At 36.9% G+C, this 23,031-nt stretch overlaps 3 protein-coding genes across 5 annotated transcripts; 1 reads left to right on the top strand and 2 right to left on the bottom strand.

Annotated features, from left to right (window-relative positions):
- The first annotated feature begins 395 nt into the window (after positions 1-395).
- On the top strand, positions 396-4,024 carry LOC113751031 (cyclic dof factor 2-like). Of its 2 annotated transcripts, none has more exons than XM_027294873.1 (2): positions 396-982; positions 2,375-4,024. In XM_027294873.1, exons 1-2 carry the CDS (start codon positions 758-760, stop codon positions 3,692-3,694), a joined length of 1,545 nt encoding a protein of 514 aa, XP_027150674.1. In that variant the 5' UTR covers positions 396-757; the 3' UTR covers positions 3,695-4,024. The 2 variants fall into 2 exon arrangements, with proteins under 2 accessions (XP_027150674.1, XP_027150675.1); XM_027294874.1 differs by having other exon boundaries at positions 397-982; positions 2,381-4,024.
- A 6,187-nt stretch (positions 4,025-10,211) lies between these two features.
- LOC113752792 (probable calcium-binding protein CML45) lies at positions 10,212-10,889 on the bottom strand. The gene has a single exon (XM_027296851.1). The coding sequence runs from the start codon at positions 10,887-10,889 to the stop codon at positions 10,212-10,214; it is 678 nt and encodes a 225-aa protein (XP_027152652.1).
- Positions 10,890-17,561: 6,672 nt separating this feature from the next.
- LOC113751640 (expansin-A10) lies at positions 17,562-19,120 on the bottom strand. 2 transcript variants are annotated; one of them, XM_027295722.1, is made up of 4 exons: positions 19,023-19,120; positions 18,786-18,923; positions 18,375-18,663; positions 17,562-18,288 (listed from the first exon to the last, which is right to left on the bottom strand). In XM_027295722.1, exons 2-4 carry the CDS (start codon positions 18,916-18,918, stop codon positions 17,982-17,984), a joined length of 729 nt encoding a protein of 242 aa, XP_027151523.1. In that variant the 5' UTR covers positions 18,919-18,923; positions 19,023-19,120; the 3' UTR covers positions 17,562-17,981. The 2 variants fall into 2 exon arrangements, with proteins under 2 accessions (XP_027151523.1, XP_027151524.1); XM_027295723.1 differs by having other exon boundaries at positions 18,786-18,926; positions 19,023-19,106.
- Between the last annotated feature and the right edge of the window lie 3,911 nt (positions 19,121-23,031).

Here is a 23,031-nt window from a genome sequence, read left to right as displayed (position 1 = left end):
ATATATATATATTTAACAAAAAAAAAGAAGAAGAAGAGAGAAATCGTTCAGCAATTCCATTCCACTTTAAGCCAACTTGCGTTTCCATCCACAAGAAAATGAAACCCCTTCCAGAAGGAGAAGGGATAGAAAAAATAAAGAAATGGTTTTGCAAGACTTGAGTGTGGAAAAAGATTGGCGACTTTTTGAAAAGTGAGGATAAAGGATGTGTAAAGCAGAGTTGGAGGAGAGAGAGAGAGAGAGGCTGCCGAGGAATTGGGGAAAAATACGTGCTGACTCAGATTTAAAGCCCTCCCCACCCCCACCTTTCTATAAAGAATCAAATCAAAAGCAAGAAAGAGAAAGAGAAGATCTCAAAGCCACATAAAACTTGTGGTTGAGGTTTGCTTTTTCTTGCTGACGTGGCTTGCCCACCTGGGTTTAACCCAGCTTGCACGGAGTAACCCCCTCCTCAATTCCAATCTAATCGACTCGAGCCCAATTGCCTTTTGCCCCCCAGACCCAGAGCCTGAGCAGAGCAGACCCCCAATGGTTGCGTTGGTTAGTGCGTGAGTGTGTGTTGTGGGTGCTGCATCAGATCTCTCCCTCAGGGACAGGGAGTGAGTAAGAGTGGATGTGGGACGACCCATTCCCATTATCATTTATCAACGGATTTAGCTTTGCTCCGTAACTCCTGTCTCTGCCTGTTGGTACTAGCAGTTGTTGTATTGCTATTATATTATTGGTATTATTATTAGTATTATCCAAAACCCCACAAATGTCGGAAGCAAAGGACCCAGCGATAAAGCTGTTTGGGAAGACGATACAGCTGCCGGAGGCTCCGGCTGCTGCGGCGGCTTCCGAATGCGGAGGAGATGCTTCAGCTCTATCTAATGATATTTCCGCTGATGATACTTTAGTTCAAGATCGTCCTTCTTCACCGGATTCTTTACCTGAAGACAGCAACCTGGATAGAAGTGGAGCGGAGGAAGAATCCGACAAGGTTCCTACTTGAATACTTCTTTATTTCGTAAATGACCCATTACTTGAATTTGTGAAAGGAATGATGGGTTCCATCTTCGTTTTCAGATGTTTTGGGTACGCAGTATACAGTTGACTTTCCGCGACCTTCTTTTATCTTTTATTCAGCTTCTGATTTGGGGTTTTTGGATAATATGATTCAATTTGAGTATTTTATTAACTTTTCCGGTAAGTGGGTATATTTTGGATTGGGGAAACTCGTCACTTTGATACCATCTTCTTCACGTTTCTAGTGGTTTTGCGGATTGAATTGACGTGTTTATCTCTATGAGCTGGTATACGTGCTCAAATTCAAGTGAATTTATTCTTTAGTCCTGAATGAAGGTTTGCTGGAATGAAAACTTTTTCAACCTTTAGAAGCAGTCTTTTTCAAGTTTTGTAGTTGCCTGCTGATGATGCTGCCAAAAATGGTTTCCTTGTGGAGTTTTGTCCCTGGACGGACGAGACTAGCTTGCCCTTGGTATTTTGGGGTTGACAGTTTATCTGCTCATCCAGTCCATAGAATTTAAGTGACGGTACTCTAAAGGACCGTTAGATTCTTCTCCTGTTTCTGTTAATTAATCTAATAATAGGAGCCTGAACCCTAGAGACTGGATCCATCAAGGATGCTTTCATGCTTTTATTTGTTCCTTCAAATTTCAATTCCGGGGCAAAGTTTCTGTTTACTATTATGTTGGAGCCCTTTATGCAACAAAATTAAGTAGGATAGGTTGGTGTATGAGTTTAAGGTACACTCGTCTCACTTATATGTTGTGTGTTTAATGTGATCTTTACAAATGATGAGAGCTAATAATCCAGTTTAGTAGACACTTCTGGGTACCATGTGGTATTTTCAGAATTTGTGAAGAACTTTGTAATCCAGCATATTCTATGCTTTATGTCTGCTGGATTTACTTCTTTAATTGTACCTACCACTACTTCCCAGCTGATTTAATTTTTTGTATGTTGTAATGTCTGCCATTGTTGTGTCATCTCACCAAAAATGCTTTAATTTGTGGATGCTCTATTTTTTAATGAATAAGCTAAAGTTGTTCCATCGAGGAATTTCGTGTAATTTGTCAAATGCTGGCAACATTATGGAGACGTTTAAGATTAGGTCCTTCAGTGCATAACAATCAGTTGTTAAAAAGATGTGTTTGAGATATTTTAGATGCAGAGTTCATATATATACTTTTATATTTAGCCACAATTATTTTGTGTAGTTACTCCTATGCTTCAGATTTGCTTAATTTTGTGAAGTGTATCACTTTTTACTTACCAGTGTTTTACTAATCGTGTTTCATAAGCAGTGGCAATAACAAGTTGTTTTTTATGCCGCTTATGTTGTCTTCATACTTAAGTAGATCTTTTTTAGATGCAGGACTTTTCAGGGGAAAAAGGAAATGATAGTAAAACAGAGGATGGAGCCCAATCCATGATGCCTGAAGAGTTAATAGATCCAACTTTGAGTTCACTCACAAAGGAGAGTTCAAAAGCACCATCAGTAGATAGTGAAGCTGCACCTGCAAAGGCTTCAAAAGCTGAAGATGAGCAGAATGAAACAAGTAACTCACAGGATAAGACGCTGAAGAAGCCAGACAAGATACTTCCTTGTCCTCGCTGTAATAGTATGGATACAAAGTTCTGTTATTATAACAATTACAACGTGAACCAGCCCCGACACTTCTGTAAGAATTGCCAGAGGTACTGGACTGCTGGCGGGACCATGAGAAATGTTCCTGTTGGTGCTGGTCGACGCAAGAACAAAAATTCAGTCTCACAATACAGACACATATCAGTGTCAGAAACTCTTCATAATTCCCAACCAGATCTTCCAAATGGAATACACCACCCTACGCTGAAGCCCAATGGTACCGTACTCACCTTTGGTTCAGATGCACCTTTGTGCGAGTCAATGGCTTCGGTTTTGAATATTGCTGAGAAAACGATGCAGAATTGTACCCGGAATGGCTTCCATAGACCAGAGGAGTTGAGAATACCAGTTCCTTATGGAACTGGAGGGAATGGAGATGAACACTTGAGTGGATCTTCTGTCACTACATTAAGTTCAAAGGATGAGGCTAGTAAAGATAGTTTGCCAGACAAGCAGATGCCTAATTGTCAGAGCATTTCTCCTCAGGTACCTTGCTTTCCAGGGGCTCCTTGGCCTCCTTACCCATGGAATTGCATTCCATGGGGCTCTTCAGTACCACCAGCTGCTTTTTGCCCTCCTGGGTTTCCTATGCAATTCTATCCTGCTGCTCCTTATTGGGGTTGTACTGTTCCGGGTACTTGGACTGTCCCTTGGCTTAGCCCACCACCTACATCCCAAAACCTCAATTCCCGGACTTCTGGTCCTAATTCCCCAACTTTGGGGAAGCACTCGAGGGATGATAGCATAATGAAACCTGTCGACAGCAAGAAAGAAGAGCCACAGAAAGAGAGTAATCCTGAAAAATGCTTGTGGGTTCCAAAAACTTTGCGCATTGATGACCCAGGAGAAGCTGCAAGGAGTTCTATATGGGCAACCTTGGGAATAAAAATTGATAAAGTTGATTCAGTTGGTGGAGCTGGTCTCTTCAAGGCCTTCCAACCGAAGGGGGATGAAAAGACACGTGTTTCAGAAACCTCTACTGTGTTGCAAGCCAATCCAGCAGCCTTATCCAGGTCCTTAAGTTTCCACGAGATGTTGTAAACCAATAGGCAGCAAACTTAACAAACATCTCGATACTGTGGCAACAGAAGACAGGATCTATTGGTTTATGCTAGTTTTACCACACATGTTGTTGCCCCTGACCAGATCTTGATGCAAGAGATCAGAAGCATACTTGATGATTAGAGTGTAGGAAGTTGCACTGTTTTGGATGTTGTATCAATTAGGTGGTTTTGTATCTAAGATGGCATGTTGAGTTCTTAGTCCATGTACATACTAATATATGACTTAGCGAGACAATCAGAGTGAGCTTGTGTATGTGCACTAATTTTGAAATAAAATCAAGCGTTTTTCTCTTGGCATTTTCTTTTAGAAATTGATATTGCGAATGCTGCTCCTCTATTGTTGAGGAGCTACCATCTTCTGATCTTGAATATGCGCGGGTACTTTTTTCTTTTTCTATGAGCCATTTGTGCCTTTGGTGCTGAGTTATAAGATCTGTATAGTTTATCCTAGCATCCCAAGCAGTAGATTTCATAGGTTGGCCGGAGAAGTGTTTCTGCATGAGCTGATTTTAACAACGGTACAATAATAGGGACTGGATACCGTTTTGACTTTTTGGAATGATCCTAGATTATGTATAAAACTGAAAGAAGCTCCAAGAAAGGTTTATTGCCAGTTATCTTGGTTAGCCTAACTTGGTGCTTCCCACTGTGTTATGGAGACATGATCTTAGTAGCTGCACACCCTGTTGATAAGGTACAATACAAGCATAAGCTCTTCTTTATTTTGTTTTACTTGGGGGAGGGTTAATCATCTGGATGGTACGGTAGAACCTCTCACTCCTCTTGTGACGGAGTTAGAAGTTGTAGCCGCGATTTACCCGTCAGAAGATAAGACGGGGGACGGCCGGAGTCCCTGTAGAGATTGTCAAAACAAATTGGCAAGTTGAAGATACACGCGAGAGAGAAAGTTGAAGTTCACAAAATACATCTTGGAAGGGATCAGACACTATACTGTTGGAACGTAAAGGATTTACGTTAATCGTAGTACTTGCAACTGGCCGGCCCGTTCATTCATTGGCTACTACTACTACTTCTAGTGCCGCACGGTGCGTTTGCTCGTGGGACATTAAGCAGTCCGTGACACTTGGAATCGATGCGATCTTGCTAAAGTCAACGCTTACATTAATGATATTTGATCGTTCATCATCGGATGATGGCTGATTTACAGATTCTACTCCTACTGTCTTGGGAGTCTCTAATTAATATATTGCACTTGGATTAGTTGGAAACAATAATATAATTCAGACTCAACTCAGATCTGCGAGCGTACCTCTGCATCAACCAATACAAGAATTTAATGTGTGTTGACTAGAGTTGTTCATGTGATGTGCCACCCACCCGAACGTGCAATTGTATTTAATCAGCATCACAGGTGTGTTATTACAATTTATTTGCTTAAATTAGCTTATAAGCCACCGACCCCCCTTTTTTTTTTTTTCCCTCTTTTGATTCTTCACTTCTCCGTACTCTTTTATCCTGCTTCGTTTGCTGTACAGGTCATTGAACCCGTTCCCAAATACGAAGCACAGCTCCTCCGGATCCGTCTTCTTTTCCCCTTTTCTTTTCTGATAAACTTTTTTGATATACTTATTTTTTTTGGAAAATGATCGGTTTCATCCTTCACATTTCACAAAAATATTCTTTTCATCCCTCACTTTTAAAATGAAGCAATTTCATCATTGACATTTAAAAACTGAAATTATTACATCCCTGAACCCAAATTTCAATTTGAATCAAACCACCAATCAACCTGATTACAAATTTTGGAGGTGTAATTGGTAGATCACTTGGTTAACTCAACTTGATATTTATGTGAAATTTAATGAACCTAAAAATAAAAAATAAAAAATTATAACATTAAAAAGAAAGATTAATCTTTTCTACATTATCATTGTATACACTGACAGTTTTATGTACTGCCATATCATTTTAATTTTAATTTAAACGCCAAATTTTATATTTATGATACACATGTAGATTCGCAAGCGGATATACTAACGGTGCATGAAAAGATTTATAAAAAAAAACTCTACTATTTCAAGATAAAGAATGGCCTTTTATGTTATAATTTTTATTTTTTTGGTTTAATAAATGTCATGTGAATATGATGAAGTTGACCGAATGATCTATCAATTCTATTTTCAAAATTTATTACTAGGTTATTGGATGGTTTGATTCATATTGAAAATTAGGTTCAAGGATGTAATAGATTTAATTTTTAAATGTCAGGGACGAATTTGCTTCATTTTAAAAGTGAGGGACGAAAAGAATATTTTTGCGAAATGTGAGGGATGAAATAGGTCATTTTTCCTATTTTTTTCGGCAGTTTTTTTGATGTACTTATATACAACATCGTTTGGGTAATAGCTCGGGTTAGCTCAATGATCAAGGAAGTTCTCCCCACTATCGGATTTGAATTCTGGCTCTGATGATTGGAGATGGAAAGGGTGTAAAAAAGGAGTGGAAAGTATATATATTAAAAAAAATGGAAAAAAAAGAAGAAGGCTTGGATAATTAGAGCAGCCAAAAGTAAAAGGGCATCGCAAACGCCATCTCGAAGTAGACATTTTCCATCCTCCCATAAACTTGAGCATTAATTGGAATCATTGATTATTTCTTTCTTAAGCAAGCTAATCCCCTGCGCCCAAGTACACCGCCACCCCAAGCGCACCGGGAGTTAAGTGGGATTCGACCACTTGACCTTGGAGTTCCGGAAGAAGCCCAAGACCAGATGGTCTAGCCCCGGGGCTGAGGGAATTGTTACAGAAGAAGTAAAAATCAAGATCCAAGGGACACTATAATACTACTATATCTCGACGATTAAAATAAGAGTATTCCAACGCAGGGAACTGTTCCATCTATTAAGTTAAACTGGTATAAATTACTAATTTAATAGTAAGTTATATACACTATCACAATTGAATGAATGATACATAAGTAAATTTTGAATTTAGCGCTATCAAAATGTTAAATTAGAAAACCATCAAAATGTTGAACAAAAGAAAACCTAAACTCGATACATGTAGTCTAAGTAACTCGGCGATCAAGAAGTTTCGACACTTATTGGTGATCAAGAAGTTTGTACTGCAGGAAATTATCTAATACAATATTTAAATAAGAAATTACCTAATACAATACTTAAATAAGAAAATTGACAAAAACTATCCTTGGCCGAAAAAAAATTACTACTAAAGAAATTGCATGCCAACATTCAGTTTTTTTCCCTCCCAAAAAGATTTGACGAAACTGATCAATTTTTAGAAATTACACATTATACGTTTTATTTAAGTCGGTTAATGGGAATAAATCTTTGTACAATTGGTGTAGGAAACTACTTGCAAAAAAACAAAAACAAAAACCCCTTGAAAAGAGGGTCCGCAGAAGTGTCAGTACTTTCATCGCATCGGATCTGAGGCCAGTCTTACATTCTTCTGACACAGCATTCTCCATTCTTCGTTGTATCTTCTTACGTCCACAATTTCGGTAGCAGAGTAGAGCAAATAGCTGCTCATTTTCAGGGTTTTCGAAACAAGCAAGATCAATCATGAGATCCTCTTGCTTTCAGGCAATGCTCCTTGTGTCAGTTCTTCTAATTCTTTCTTCTACTCATGGTAATTAGTTCATGTTAACTACGTACAGACCATCAGTAATTATTAATCGGTATAAATTTGTTGATTTTCTGAAGCTTCGTTATTTACGCCGGCCGTTTGGTTTTATGCACAGGATCAGCCGGGAAAATGACGGTGGAGACTTATGGCTACCAAGATGCTGCTGCCCCTGTTTCACTAAAGGTAATTTCAAATTTCCTTTTTCTGTTTTCGGTTAGAGATAAACTTTTGTTCCTCTACAAAAAAATATATATATATATATAAAATTTTCGGGCAGCTTAAATGTTCGTTTTCATCGATGCCTTCTCAGGAAAACGCAAGGGAGATTATCCAATTGGACTATGTTGAAGCAGGGCCAAACTATAACTCAAGAGGTGGCTATCCTTTCACTCCACTCCCACCACCCTCACCGGAGGACTGAATGATTTCCTTATATTTAGGTGCTATAGAGACTCTGTTTTCTTTGCCTGTTTTTCTCCCTCTTTTTAGTTGGTTTTCCGGTCCGCAAGCTGGCATCTACTCGTGTTTTGTTGCATACGGTGTTTCTCTTGTTTACCGCATGGTTTTTAAAAAGAGACTGTGTGTTTTTGGGACGAACACCGGCTGTTTTTAACTTCTTCGATAAATATTACGGGTTTAAATGGTAGTTATTATGGGTTGCTGCCCCGGGCCCTTTTTTTTCTTTAATATTTTTTATTTTTTAAAATTTAATGTTCGACCAAAAAAAGGAAAAAAAAATAGGTAGACTAAAGTAGGATTTTCGAGTGTCTATACTTATTATTATGGATTACTTGAATTCGAATTTGACCAATGTCATTTGTTGACGCTTGAGTTGGACTTGAGAAAAAAAAACAAACGAGCTGAGTTTCATTCCACAAAGTGAATTGAGTAAATCGAGCTCGATCCTAAACTTGAGTCAAATCAAGCTTAGTGTAGTGATAAAAATTATATTAATTGCCCTAAAAACAGTACTATTATTTGGCAATTGGGCAATACTATATGTAAGAAATGTATAAATGTAATAAGTACTCGATAAGATCGAGTAGCATTGTAAGGAGTACATCGAACTCAATTCATCTACCAACTCGGATTACTCTAGATTGACTTGAGTTTAGGTTTGACTGAATTTGATTGAACCTTTAACTGGGTTGGAGGACCAGCTATCTGTCTAGCAACAGCATTAAGGTTGAATTAAAAAAAACTACATTATCAATTGTAAAATATTTTCTGATTGCATTATAAATATTTTTTAATCATCTTTTTTGATCTTTTCAACTAATTTTTTTATCTCGCACTCATCATATAGAAAAAAGTATTACAGTAGTGTTATTTCAATTTTTTTTAAAAAAAAATCTCCTATCCAAACACATCAATATTTTTACCAACCGTAACCGTCTTAGTGTAACAATACTAGTTTTATTTTCTCTATACAAGCATCTACACAATATATAATGAGAGAGATCTGTTGTGTGATATTAACACGTAGTGTCATTTTTAGATTTGCTTTTATACCCTAAGTTGTGAAAGTACAATGATCCCAAGTAGGCCAAAAAAAGAAATCCTACAGTTTAATATGGTTTTTTAAAACAACCTTGATAGTGTTTTAGGCACACTCGATATATATACCAGAAATAAAAAATATATTATAAAAGTTAATTTTGATGATAAAAAATGAATAACAATTTGAAAAGAGAAAAGAAATAAGAAATTATGAAAAGAAGTCCGGATAACTGATAGGAGAATCCTTTTATAGATAATTAGTTTGCAATTATAGAGGGCGTGAAAAAATAAAGAAACTTTGTATAGACAATTGAAGAAGACTTATGGATGTTTGGATAGCAAAATTTTTCAAATAATATTTCTCTTGCATCATAAATATATTTTCTAACCCATTTTTTTATATTTTTAACCACATTTTTATCTTATATATATCATATCATAAAAAATATTACAGTAATTATTTTGAACAATACTCTATGCAAACAATAAATGATTATGGCATTAGATTGTAGTCGTACACACTCTGACACTGAGTTGCGAGTACTGGGCTATTCTAATGCAGGCCCATGATACGACTTAACATTTTCGTCAATTATCATGTAACCTGTCGTAAGGCCCATGGACTCGTCAGCTGGAATATCTGAAAGTCTAGTCCTTTCTGCTTTCAAAGAAGTCACGGACTCACGGCACAAGAGGCCGTCGAAATTGAATATTCATATTCTATTTTTTAGTGGTATTTAATTTAGGTTTTGTTTGATAACTTAGTTTAGCATTTAAATTTAATAAATTTACACCTTAATATGTTCAGATGCGTATGATAGTCAAAAATTAAGCTTATGAATAAACTAAGTTAACAATGATTGATAACGTATTCACTTATACATTCAAATATATTTGATTTAATACTTAACGATTCAATAATTTATTATATTCAAACTTAAAATCTCATATTTTAAACTTAAATTTTTAGAGTTCTTAGTTCAGGTTTTCTTGTGGAAATTCCTTTCAACTTCAATTAGTATTGGAACTCATCTCGCTTGAGCGGCTTGAAAGCCTAGGACCATTGTCAGAAATGAATTGAATCGTGCCGCTAGTAAATCATCACAAGATCCCAAGAAGCAATTTTTTTTTCCTTTTTTCTTTTTTGGAATTGTCTCCTGTATTCCAATGTATTCTTCTCATCGAAATTGTGGAGTCAAAAGACAAAGCATAATTATCGCTAGTACAAAGATAACAGTGCATAACGAACAAATTGTATGAAAGAATATAATATTTTTTTGATTCAATAAAATTCCCTCCTCGCCCAAGGAGGAGGAAAAAAAAAACTGTTGAACGGGTTTCTGGGTAAAGATTACAGACTGTAAACGGTAAAAGAAGAAAAATATTTCAGCAGAAACTGTTCTCCAAAAACTTGACGAACTCAATGAAATCGATTTTGTCATCCCCATCCTCATCAACCGCCCGGATCATTCTTCTGCAGTTCTCCAACTCTGATCCTTCTCTCAATCCCAGAGCGCATAAAAGTCTCTGCAACTCGTTTGCATCAATAAACCCGTCCTTATTTTGATCGAACACATCAAAAGTAGCCTTTACCTCATCCTCACTAGGTTCCTTCTCCTCGAACAAATTAAAGAGATCATTGCAATTCAATCTCTCCTCAACTATTCTCGCACCATCGTGATCATGATGCCCTAACAATCCTAGGCTTGTGAACACCAGTTTTACGTCTTCCCCGCATACGCTTTCATCATGTTTGTCGACTTTGAAGCCAGGCTGCTGCTGCTTCACCAAAAACTCTGAAACTTGATTCTTCTTCTGCTTCTTCTTCTTCTTCTTTTCCTCCCCAACAACTCCGGAGTTCTTTAATCCATCACTGGATTGCTCTTGAATGGAAGAAGTGGAAGACCTTGATCCCAAGAAAAAAGAGTAGATCTTGCCGTCCCAGTCAAGAATTATGTACATGCAAACTTGAAGGAATCCCAGAACTAAGACGAGAAGAGGGATTGTGTTATCTAGAGACATGTGCTCAATAGGCAAGTGGTTGAGGCCGCTATGCAGAGACATGGCTGATGATGGCTATGTAACTAAGGAACGATATACTTACTGATGCCTCTTTGAGCGTTGGCTTTTGAGATTGCGAAGTTGTTCTGTCATGGAGAAACTGGAAAGCAAATGAAGAAGTCTTGGTCCAAACTGGTGTGGGAATTAGGAGGGGGCTGGGGGGCCAATATATATTCCGTGGAAGGATGGGGGCTAGAAGGATGATGTTAATTTGAAAGTCGCCATCAAGAGCTGAAGTTGAAGGGGTGTGTCTTTTTTGGAAGGGGTGGGGAAGTTGCTGGTGAGATGCAGTTGTTGAAACTTGAAAGGTGGGAACTGGGAAGGAATTGGTAAGTGGGATCGAAGAAACCCGACGTCTTGACTTGTAGAAATAGTCACCATTTGAGGCAGGCGGGGAGGGAAGTTTCTTTGCTGTTGCCGAATACGGGTGGTGAAGAATTTTGGTAACACCTGTAAGTTTTTTAATGAGATATGGTGGGGTCGGCGGCTGGCGGGCCTGGCCTGTCTATTTCTTTACTTGCTTTTTGTAGTACCGGGGAAAAAATAATGCGTAATTGCTCGGAAGTAAAAGGGAAATGTGGCCAAACTTTTTTGTGATTACTTTGACCAAAGGGTGATTAGAAGAAATAGACATGAAGTTTCTTGAAATTGATATTTCCACAGAAATGTAAAAAGGAAGGACAGTGGAATTGAAAATTCCTGGCGGCATTGTACTTTTCATTTGACTCGCCATCGTGTTTTTTTTCCATGCGGGGTCATGTTTTGTGTGTCTCCACTAGAGCTGTTAAGTCAATCGAGTAGCTCGAAAGCTCGTTAGAACTCGACTCGTTAAGGCTCGAGCTCGGCTCGTTAATTTTGGTTAACGAGTCGAGCTCGAGCTCGAAACATGCTCGTTTAGTTAACGAGCCGAGTAAGCTCGGCTCGTTTGATACTCGAGTAGCTCGTTAGAGCTCGTTAATGAAGGGCATATTTGTCATTTTAGAAATCAAAATTATAAAAATTAAAAATTATAGGTTTTTATTAAGATTAATTTGCACGAGCTCGAGCTCGAGCTCGTGAAGCTCGACTCGTTTGTGATAAACGAGTCAAGCTCGAGCTCGAGTTCGAGCCACATGTACATTTAACGAGCCGAGTTCGAACACATTTTAAAGCTCGTTTTCCTAACGAGCTCGAGTAGAGCTCGGCTCGAATTAAACTCGAGTCGAGCTCGGCAGCCAAATACTCGGCTCGACTCGGCTCGATTAACAGCTCTAGTCTCCACGACCCGGAATTTTACGCACAAGTGCTCTACTACTATCTTCCGTGGAATTTGGGAAGCAGGTGGCAACTTTTCCTCAAGTACTCAGCTTCTTCCGTAGGATTTCTTCGAACTCTCTTTTCCCACGTTTCTTGCATTATGGGAAGGGGCGGAGGAGGAGTTGGTCTTTGGTTGTACAATAATCTATGCTCAGAAGACTTTTAGTAGAATCAGAAAAGGAAGTTAAACAATTGCGACCGTGGTAAAACTGATGAGTTGAATCCGTTTCCTGATCTCCTTTTTTGACTATTTCCTTTGAATAATCAAAGTCGTTAGTTTTGTACGAGAAAAGGAAAAAAAATAAACATTTAATGCCCAGTCTGAAATAGAAAATCATTTTTTACTCTCTCAAATCAAAATTTGGAACAAGTGAATGAACGAGAGAAGCAACAGAGGAAATGGACTAAATCAAATTATATGGACTCTTTTTTTTTTTTCCTTTTTTTAAAGAGAAGGCTCAATCTTGTGAACTCCCACCTACAATCTCTCTCTCTTTCTCTCGAACCGTCCAATTCATCATTCCTTCTGAATAAAATGGACCCGTTGCTTAACTTTGTTATTGTTATTAGTGGTTGAAGCATACCCAATGCGTATGCAATCAATTAACAATTATTAATATTATTTTTTGTAAAAAAGTAGTTTAAAATGGTGTAATTGTTTTAGCATTTTAGCAAGGGTGGTAGTTTTTTTTTTGTTAAGGAAATGCTAGTTAATTCAATAGATATGGAGTGAATACATGAAGGTGGATAGTTAAAATAATCTAATTGTGTTTAGAAATAGGGATAAATTAGGTACTATATTAAATGACACAATTTATTTATATCAAACCCTTCATCCTCTTTTCACTTTATCGCCAACATAGAAGATCGTAGCGATGGTGACAAATTAGTATTTAAGACATGCACGAATGTGTGTCCAATTAATAAAATAAAATTGTGCTAAACTTTTGAGTATATTTGAAATTATTTTCAAGAGAATGAATTTTATATTCTAATAGTAAATATGGCGGAAAATTTATTAAAATAAAAAAAATATATATAAAAATAATTATGCGGTAGTAATTTATAGTCAAAATTGGTAGTTACTAGTAAAAATTAAGGTTCATTAAATAAGTTGAAAAACAAAATGATAAGAACACATATTAGTTGGAAGAATGATATGTTGGAAGTTAGAAATGAGTGGTTACCAATTGTAATTTAAGGAGAACGTAAAGTGACACAAAAAAGTTTACACCAACCATGCCCTTCCCCTTTAGAATATAGTATAGATATAAATATACAAGACCAAAATACTTTTGACTAATTCTTGAACACAAGTAACAATTATAACCTAACAAATAACAATATTTCAGTGATTGCTAAATTGATTTAAACACAATTACACTATTCACTCAAATTTTTAGCAACAAATAGCCTGGAAATTTTATTAAAAAAAAATGTGTAAGCAATTGAAAATGCATATCTCAATGCTAATAGTAGTGCTTATTTTAACTTAATAAAATTATTGAGTGGAGTGGAATCATTTATTGTAATATTTTCCATATATTTTGTGCGAAATAAAATAATGATTGAAAAAATAAACGTGTAGTGAAAAAAAGTGTTTGAAAAATCTCAATTTTTTTTCTTACTTTTTTTGTTTTAAAAATTCTGCTTGTGGTGCATTTTAATTTTTTTTCCAAAGAAAAAGGGTGGAATTTGAAAAAGGAAGGAGATTTAAATCCAAAAACTCTACGTTCTCAAACATTCACCTTAACTAATAGGCCTTGCTTCACCTTAATTACTAGATCAAGGTTTCCTCAACTTATTTCTCTTTTCGAAAAATCATACAGAACAAACGAGTCGAATTTGTTAGGGCTACAACTCTTTTCCATTCAGATAGATAGAACTTCCAAATCGGGCCTTTTTGTTGCACGAAATAATGAGGGAAGATAATTTAGTCTTAAATGGGCTAAAGAGCTCTCCGCATCGGTTTGAAACACAAAGATGGGTATGATCCACTAGCGACAGATGGTTAAATGGGCTGTCCAGGTGGTTAACTAGCATTACAAGTGAAGCAAGCTCTTGGCTTTATACTATTCAACAATCCCCAGCTGGGCTGACACATAAAAACAATCCAATCCGAGAAGAATGTTTTATTTTCACTCGGCGATCTTTTGAAGTTACTACTTTACTTACTAGCACAACTCTTGGATAAGCATTTATCAAATACTAGTATTAAGTGCACACATAATGTGTATGCAGTTTAGAAGTATTAGCTTTCATGAATATATTAATTTTGTTTTTACAAAATTAAATTTCATATAAATTCTTCATGGAAAAAATTGTAATTTATTAGTTATTTTTAAAAATATAGTTATAGTTAATTTGGCAGTTACAATATCTAAAAGAGTTATGGGAGATTATATTAGCAAATGTGATTAGATGATAAGGATAAAAATTATTTTTTTAAGGACAAAATTGAAAGTTCAAAAAATGAAAGTTCAAAAAATGACACTCAATTGCCTCCTCTCTCGTTTTATTGTTGTATAGATATTTTTTTATATTTAACTCGTCAATCTCCAAATTGAACAGAAGAAAAAACTAGAGGACTTGCTTTTTGTCAGCCTAGCTACTGTTCCGCACCAATTTAGTTCACGCTTCTTCATATTCCAAAATGGCATTCAGGCTTTGAAGTTTGAAACCAAAAAAAAAAAAATGTGAAATTTATTTTTGAGTGCAAGATATTAAACAAACTAAATTAAGAAGTATCGTTCCAAAATAAATGTTATATAGACTCGATTTAAGAAGAACTAAAACAATTTTACTTTAGGTAAAAGCCAAGAATGAAAGACAAAACATTCTATCTTAATGTGGGGAGAGAGATTATAAGTAGGGTTCATGGGTTCAAAACCTTCAACTTTTAAAAAAAAAAAAAAAAAACTTAATGTGCTTGTGAAAATCTTTCACGATTTTTTTTTTTTTTTTTTTGCACTTGTTTTCACTTGACAATTAGGTTTTTAACCCCTTTTTAAAACCAATAAATTGCTCCGGAGTCTCTAGTAAGAGTGAAAAAAATCATGGAATAAGCTCTAATCTTCCTTCAAACCTGTTGAAAGCTATCCTTAAAAAAAAAAAAAACAGAAAAAATTGAAAGCTATCGTACTGGGGTTCCAGTAACATGTGACCCAAACCCATCGACAACATCCGCACACAGAGCCTGCCGACAGAGTTAAAAATGAAGACAATGACATCGTCCCCCACATTTGAAAACATCTATTATGGGTCCTGCCATCTTAAAAGCCCATAAATATGGACCTACAAAGGACGTTACTACATTCTCCAAATGTTTAGGTTCCTCCTAACCTACTGCTATTATCAAACAAAAAAAACCTCAAAAATTAGAGCAAGAGTTGGTCTGATATTTATTTATTTATTTTTGTCAATCGACAAAACCTACTTTTACTCCTATTCTAATCTATATTAGAGGAGGTTTCAATTGGGTCAGGGGATTATAAGAGGCGGATGATTCACCTCTAAATCAAAGGGGTACACTATTATACGCTCGACCTCCAACAAGTTGCATCTTAGACTTCACTTGATGGCCAACTCTAGGAGAGTTGATTAGTCGGGCTGATATAAACGAGGATCTAAGTTCCATTGCACATGCTTTTGTCCCTCAATTTAGGGCCACCAAATATTTGGTAACACATTTTTCAAAATATTGTTGGATATGTCCATTGCAACATTTTTGAAAAGATGACTTTTTCCCTCCTAATTTGACGGCTTTATGTATGTAAATTTTTTTTACCAATTTGTACATTTAAACCGTTTTTTTCTACCATGAGTAAAAGCTGCTTCTTCATAAAACAAATTATATGTTTTCTACAAACTATGGGTGTGTTTGGTTCACAGACTAGATGAGAGAGGATTACTTATTCTCGAATTATTCATCTTGGATTGAATCATTTTCGGATGAGTAATCTTGTTGTTCAGTATTTAGTAGTCTTTATATTAGATGGGATGTTTTAGTAAATAACCTTATCCTGTGTTTGGTTGGATATATGATGAGGTTGAATTACTTATTTAAAGACCAAAATGCCCTTTTTTTTAGCAAACCTACAATTAGAAGTGTTTGGGTTTTAGTAAGCCTAAACCTGGCTTGTAAATATACACACACATACACACATATACATAAAAATATATATAATAATTGATTTGAACACGAGCTTGATATTAGTGAATAACATACATATGTGAGCTTTGTGTGCTTTGAACTCGAACCAACATATAAATTTTTGTTTTGGATCGAGTTCGACCTTATTAAATGGGTTCACAAGTCTCAATTTACACGTCCAATTGTTTATTAATTAACTAGTAGGGGTAAAATAGTACAAAATCTACGTTTACTTTTAGTAGGGTAAATCAGTTTAAAATTTTAGTAGGGCCAAATTAGTTAAAAATTTAATTTATTAACAATAGGGGTAAATTAGAAAAAAAAAATTAGTGATTTCATTAAAATGGACAAATTAGTTCAATGAACATTTTTTTGTGGGTAGGGGCAAATTTATCTTAGTTATTTTATTAATACGGACAAACGAGTAAAAAGTTAGTTATGTTAATCGTATGGAACAATCAATCCAAAATTATAGTATATCATTGATATGGACAAATTAGTCCAAAATTAAATTTGTAAAATTTTTAAATTAGTATGGACTAATTCATCCAAAATTTTGTTATGTGATTAATGGAGGCAAATTAGTCCAAAATTTGGATAATGTTTTAGCAAGAGAGTAGGTTTATATAGTTGTTAGAATAAAGCATCATTCTATAGTAGGGGAAAATAAGTCACAATTGTCATTAGCCCACCTCTTACTCATCTTTGGATAACTCGTACAATCTCTCCTCATGGGGATTATTTTATCCCCGATACAAGGGATTAATTCGGTTACATGGGACGTATCATTCCATACATAAATAGCAACAAAACATGGGATGACATTGGAATATAGTATTAGTAATGTAATCTTGTGTCATTTTATGAGCCAAACCAATCCTATATGTAAAAGCAAGCTGTACCGCCCTCAGTTGCGTGTCCCTCTATAGTAAATACACTAATTCACTTCCTTTGGTTTTCTGAGAAATGAAGTCCTAATAACTAATTTGTGTAGTTTTTGACTTTGGTGGCTCAGATTTCATTGTGTTGCTTAGTATATTTGTTGTTTATGTGGGGCGTCAGACCTGGAAGTTGGGTTTGCATGTAGTGGCTCAAACTGGATGTAATATCATCACATTCGATAAGCAGTAAAGCTGAAGAAAGAAAGTGAGGAAACTTCAAATTGTTAAATTTGACATGCATATGGTTACATAGGCAAATGGATGTTATCAAGAATTTGCTGCTCGAACCAATGAATCATCATCGCCCACAGAAGTTATGACTTAAAAGAAAAGCAGATTACATTTCATACAAGCAAATAAGTATTGCATAATGTCTCACCTCTTAATGAAAACTGTAAAAGATTACAACCAACTGCCCATTATTTATAATTACTTAACCACCCTCAATTTCCCTCCCTCATCTCTTTCCATACATAAATCACACTCCGAAAACAATCCAAAAACAAAGAAAAAAAAGGGACCAGACTTAAGCCTTAAGGCCCCCTTTTTCCCCAAAAATTGGCTCATAATTAATTAAGTCATCGATCCCAAATAATTACCCAAACTAATTTTTACAGCAATAAAACTATATGAATGCAGAGCTACCGTGTAGTACTATAGCAGTATTTAAATTGGATAAGTTGTGGCAGGGCATTGAAGTTTTGATTAGTAGAACTGGCGGCCGCTATAGGTCTGGCCGAAGGACCAACTTGGAGGCGCAACGTTGTAAGAAACTACACTTCGACCATCACTAGTGGTGACCTTGAAAGATAGGCTTTGTCCGTTCAGGTAGCTGTTGCTCTGCCAATTTTGGCCCCAGTTCCTCGACATTTGTTGCCACCGGGTTCTTGATCCCTTAATGTACACAGCTTGTACATCCCCTGCACCCCCAACATTGGTAACAAGAACCAGGTTGAAGTAGGAATGCCCATTTATGGTGAACCGAATTCCACCCCTTCTTCTGCAGGGTACCCTACAACGTATAAACAAGAGCGATTAATGCTTGTCAGACTGATAAGATAAGCACAATGCACCGATTAACAGTGGTAAACTTTTTACCTTCTGTAAACAACTGGAACGATCCCGGCTCTGTATTGGGCAATGCGAAGGAAAGCCGGTTCGGAGAGGTCAAAGTGATGATTGGGAGGGTCGCACCATCCCCCTGGCGGGCAGAAGTTGGTGGCGGTCACCATGATGCTTCCCCTGAGGCACCATCGGGGTTCATTGGCGCACACAATCTGATAGCAGGATCCACAGCTTAATCCATTGTTGAAAAGAGCCGTGCTCAGTGCAGTTGTAGCGGTCCCGTACCCCTGGCTGTACAGATTCCCATATCCGCAAGCCCCTCCTGCAACCAACAAGTAACCAAACTACCCTTCAATCACAACGTTCTATTCAATTGTATTAGAAAAAAGAAAGAAGAACTTCACGCACATTGCAGTACCAAGGCTAATTTTTAAACGTACGTACCCATTGTTCCAGAAGCATCACCTCCACCGTAGAAGGTTGCATGAGCATTCATCCAACCACCATAATACCCATGAACAGATGATACAACTGAGAGTAGCCCAACTATGAAGAGTAGTCCTCCAAGGAGCTGCATTTTTACTGCTTCACGGAGGCAACTAGTACAATCAGTATTCCTAGAACTTGTGGTGGCACATCAATACTGCTATGTATGGAGGGGCTTGAGGGAGAATTACTTACCGGCTTGAGGGAGGAGCTTGAGAGTAAGCTCGGAGTGGTTGTGAGGAAGTGAAGAGGGACGAGGGTATCGGACGGGAATAAATAGGAGTTTGGACTTCGGAGGGGTGTGACTTGTTAGAGCCTAGAGGAGATGGGGAGAGGGACAACACATCGAAAGCTGACAAGCTTGACATTTAATTTCGCCAGTTGCTTGGGACCAATATATTGGTAATATTGTTGCTGTACAGACAAAAGTCGTTAATTTGCCATTGAAAGTGAATTCTTTTTTGGGTTCTGGCAACAGCTACATACGTAGTTCGAATGGAAGAGGTCAATACTCACGCAGGATTTCTCTTAAAAGGTTAAAACAAACTTTGAAGTAGAACGGTGAATGCTGGTTCTTCCATGTATGTTTGCAATAATCCACATCTGCATTTGGGAACAATGGAAAGCAGAACGGAGATCTAAATCGGGACAAATTTTCATTGTCGGTGCATGGGATACTCCAAAATTTCACCGGATGATTGTTGCCAAATTTACCAAGTAAATTACTCCATCAATTTGTCTTATTTTCAACTTAATTTAGAGAAAATCATATAAATGGTCCTTCGCATATGGGCTTTGTATCTTCCGCGTTTCTCACATACACGGAATGATCACATATTGATTTTGTACCTTCTTCTATATCCTTTACATATAAAATGATGAATTTTCATCTCTCACATTTTTAGTCTCTTGATTCATTTTTAGCAACATTCTTGTCGCAAAAAAATCACGTGCCAAAAGGCAACATTTCACACGCTGAGGGATGTAAAAATTACAAAACCAATATATAAGGAATGAAAAATCATCATCATTTCACATGTGAGAGACATAAAAGGCACAAACCTGATATATGAGAAAGTATTTTTATGATTTTGCCGCAACTTTATAGCGAGATGGATGTTTATGGAGAATATAACCCAAAATCACCAACGCACGACTATGTGAGTTGTATTGTTAAAAATATTTTGACGTTTTTGGGTGGATAATCAATCTCATGTTCTTGTTGTCCCAGCATTTAAGAATTGGAGCATCTTCAACTTTTTCTTTTCAAGCGCGGATTTGGTTTGCAATTATCACGCTAAGTCAAAAAGGAGAGTAGCGTATTATACGTGCTTTTTCAGGCATTTAATTTTAATCAGAATTAACTGATAAGCGTGGATATCCTCTATGACCTACTAATCAGAGGACGAGAGGTGGGAATGTCCTTAAAAATGGAATCCATTGGCCAAATGCCGGAGACTCGTACGTGAAAAAGGGTTTATGAAAAAAGTTGTCAACAAAATACTCCCAAAATGTCAACATGAAGGAAGGAAAGTAATGCTGATTCCCGGTTTGACACCGAATTCTCATTTTCTTGTCATCCACCCCGTAATCAAAGGAGCAGTTCATTCCATGAATAAGGAAGACCAAGACTTAAATGTATGCCTCTGAGTTAGATTGGATAGGTCATCCGCCATGGAATTCGCGTTTCAACTTCAATCATCTTATTTTAAGAGAATTATTATTGACTCATCTACTCCATCCAGCTAACCCAATTATGCAATGGATCTCATGAAGAAAATCGGATATTAAAATAAGAATAAATTTTATATATACTGATAATGTATACATTATCACGATTTGATTCACTATATATCTGCAAAATTTGGATTTCAAATTTAAATTCGGATTAGGTATCATGCATTCAATGGTAAAAGTATATATGTACTGTTAGTTTATAGATAGAAGATTAATTCTTAAAGTAAAGCCACAGTTACGATCTTTTTTTCTCAGCAAATCATTTCTTAGATTTTAGTTGTTCGTCCTTATTTACTCACCCACTAATTTCGACAATAAAAAGTTTGATGCAGCCTGCACCCCAATAACTTTTGACTGTTGGTGGAGAGTCACTGTAGAGGACCAAATGGCACCCAAGAAAGGCCTTGCATAGTTGCATGCAAATGGAGATTAAGGTGATCAAAATTGCAAAGATTGCCTAATGATCATCAGAATATAGGAGCACCCGGATCATCCTACGATAATGAAAGATCGGGGACCCTCTCAATGATTTATCTTTTCCTACGTCGGAGGAGCACCCAATGAGACACTGCACCCCAAATGGCTCTGCAGCTGGCGTTTCACTCGGGTACTATTGAATCATATTTGACGAACAAAAATTAAACTACTGCTTGGATTCAATTGCTAGTTTTTATCAATTCACGTCCACATGAATGATAAATGCAGACTTGATAGCATGTAAACCGTTCTGTCTAGTAAAAATCAACTGTCGAAACTAGACAGTAGTAGTGTCACTTCAAGAATTTTCTCAAAAGTTAAAAAACATCCAAAGAATCCTACCAGAATTAGAGTTTAGAGTTGGGATATTTCTATCCAAGCCTAGATTAGTTGGATGTACAGACCCATTCCATTCACCAGTGCTGTGTACTTCAGATAAGGAAAAGCATGAAAGAAATCACGCAGTCTATGTCAAAGGCCATGAGAGATTAAGCAACTCATTCCCAACCCAAAAGAAGGGAAAAAGAACAGAAGAAATGTATGGACACAGCTGGTAGGATTAATTGGAAAAAAGGGTCCAAAATCCTTAGCATATGGATGGGGTCGAAACTCGGAAAGCTACTCAGCAGCTGCAGGTCTCTCTAGCATTTAAATCTACATAGTGCAATAGGGTAGGAGACTAGGGAGAAATTTAGATCAAACACTTGCTTGTGCATTTTTTGCAGCACATGATAGTTCGGTTTCAGGTTGCAAAGAAAGTGACGCAAGTAAGTTGCCACATGATCTCTACACAGACATGTTTGCTGCTCGGCATCAAATAAATATGGCGTTAGGCCACCCGTCAGCTGTGGCCTATGCACATTACATTCACGCGTAGCTCCATAATTGCGAGAATTTTATTTGGATGTTTCTCAAGGAAGAAGAAGGGATATATATATATATATATATATGTATATATATAATGGATTTGCAATAACTTAAGGGCTTTGATTAAGTACTCGGTAAAAATTATCCTCACAATGTCTAAACTCAAGCGCAGGCCCTGGTTCCTCACCAACTTCCTCCACATTGGGTGATGACCAATTTAAGTAGTGAATTCTGGTTATTGCATATGATTGATTTTAGTTCTTGTACTTTATTTATCCAAATTCCTCCAAATTTTAAAGTTTTACCTCATCTTAGTACCTTACTTACAGCACGCATTTCGCAGCCGACAGCCATCATTCGTCGTTTCTTCGCAACAGTATTGTGAATAATCTGTCTGTGTAGCGGAAGTGCAAAGAGAGTCTGCAATGTTCACGTCCAAACAATCTAGAGTTGTAAATTACAATGGGAATTGTGGAATTTACCATGCCAAATCCATCCTCCTTTCAACTTCCTCCTCGACCAATTGTGAACATCTTATGGGCAGGCGCGATAGACGGCAGACTTGGCCCTCCTTAGATTCTTGGAAAATTTTGGATGAGTAATGCGCAACAACTGCACCAACGTGCCGTGCTGCAGTTTTCCCAAACGGATGACTAACGAGTTATGGCCCTCCCTCCAAATTTGGGTCCAGAAATGAGAGAAAACAGTCCAACCACCATTTAATTCTGATCTGGACACCAACCAGCATCAAAGAAACACGGAGTTGCGGAAGTTGTACATTGTGGTTGCAGAGATAAACCCGCAGGACGCACAGTATATTTTCCTTTTGGTGGCTGACAAGGTGGACCACCACGGATTAACATGACAACCACCAAAACGACATCTTAAGAACTAGCACTGCAATTCAAAGTTATGGCAACTAGACAAATGACAACATCTTCGAAGAAAACTTATTAAGTGTATTAACCTTTTTGATACAGAAGAAAAGTGAGGGAAAAAGGTTCAAGTTACCCCATATAAACGTTAGATCTTGTTCAAATGACATGCTCTTCCCGCCGTGCTGTTCGATGATGGGTTTTCTTTTTTAATGTTCGCCGTCATATCAGGTGCCGGTCATTCAGAG

Source organism: Coffea eugenioides, chromosome 11 (genome assembly GCF_003713205.1).
Source record: "Coffea eugenioides isolate CCC68of chromosome 11, Ceug_1.0, whole genome shotgun sequence".
In the NCBI taxonomy this organism is placed as follows: domain Eukaryota; kingdom Viridiplantae; phylum Streptophyta; class Magnoliopsida; order Gentianales; family Rubiaceae; genus Coffea; species Coffea eugenioides.
The sequence above is the reverse complement of the archived record's forward strand: the minus strand, read 5'-3'. Positions and strand labels throughout refer to the sequence as shown.

Coding starts and splice junctions, on each gene's coding strand:
- LOC113751031 (XM_027294873.1), top strand. CDS start 758: ATGTCGGAAGCAAAGGACCCAGCGATAAAGCTGTTTGGGAAGACGATA. Junction 983..2,374: donor CGGAGGAAGAATCCGACAAG/GTTCCTACTTGA, acceptor GATCTTTTTTAG/ATGCAGGACTTTTCAGGGGA.
- LOC113752792 (XM_027296851.1), bottom strand. CDS start 10,889: ATGTCTCTGCATAGCGGCCTCAACCACTTGCCTATTGAGCACATGTCT.
- LOC113751640 (XM_027295722.1), bottom strand. CDS start 18,918: ATGCAGCTCCTTGGAGGACTACTCTTCATAGTTGGGCTACTCTCAGTT. Junction 18,664..18,785: donor TGATGCTTCTGGAACAATGG/GTACGTACGTTT, acceptor TGTTGGTTGCAG/GAGGGGCTTGCGGATATGGG. Junction 18,289..18,374: donor GTTCCAGTTGTTTACAGAAG/GTAAAAAGTTTA, acceptor TATACGTTGTAG/GGTACCCTGCAGAAGAAGGG.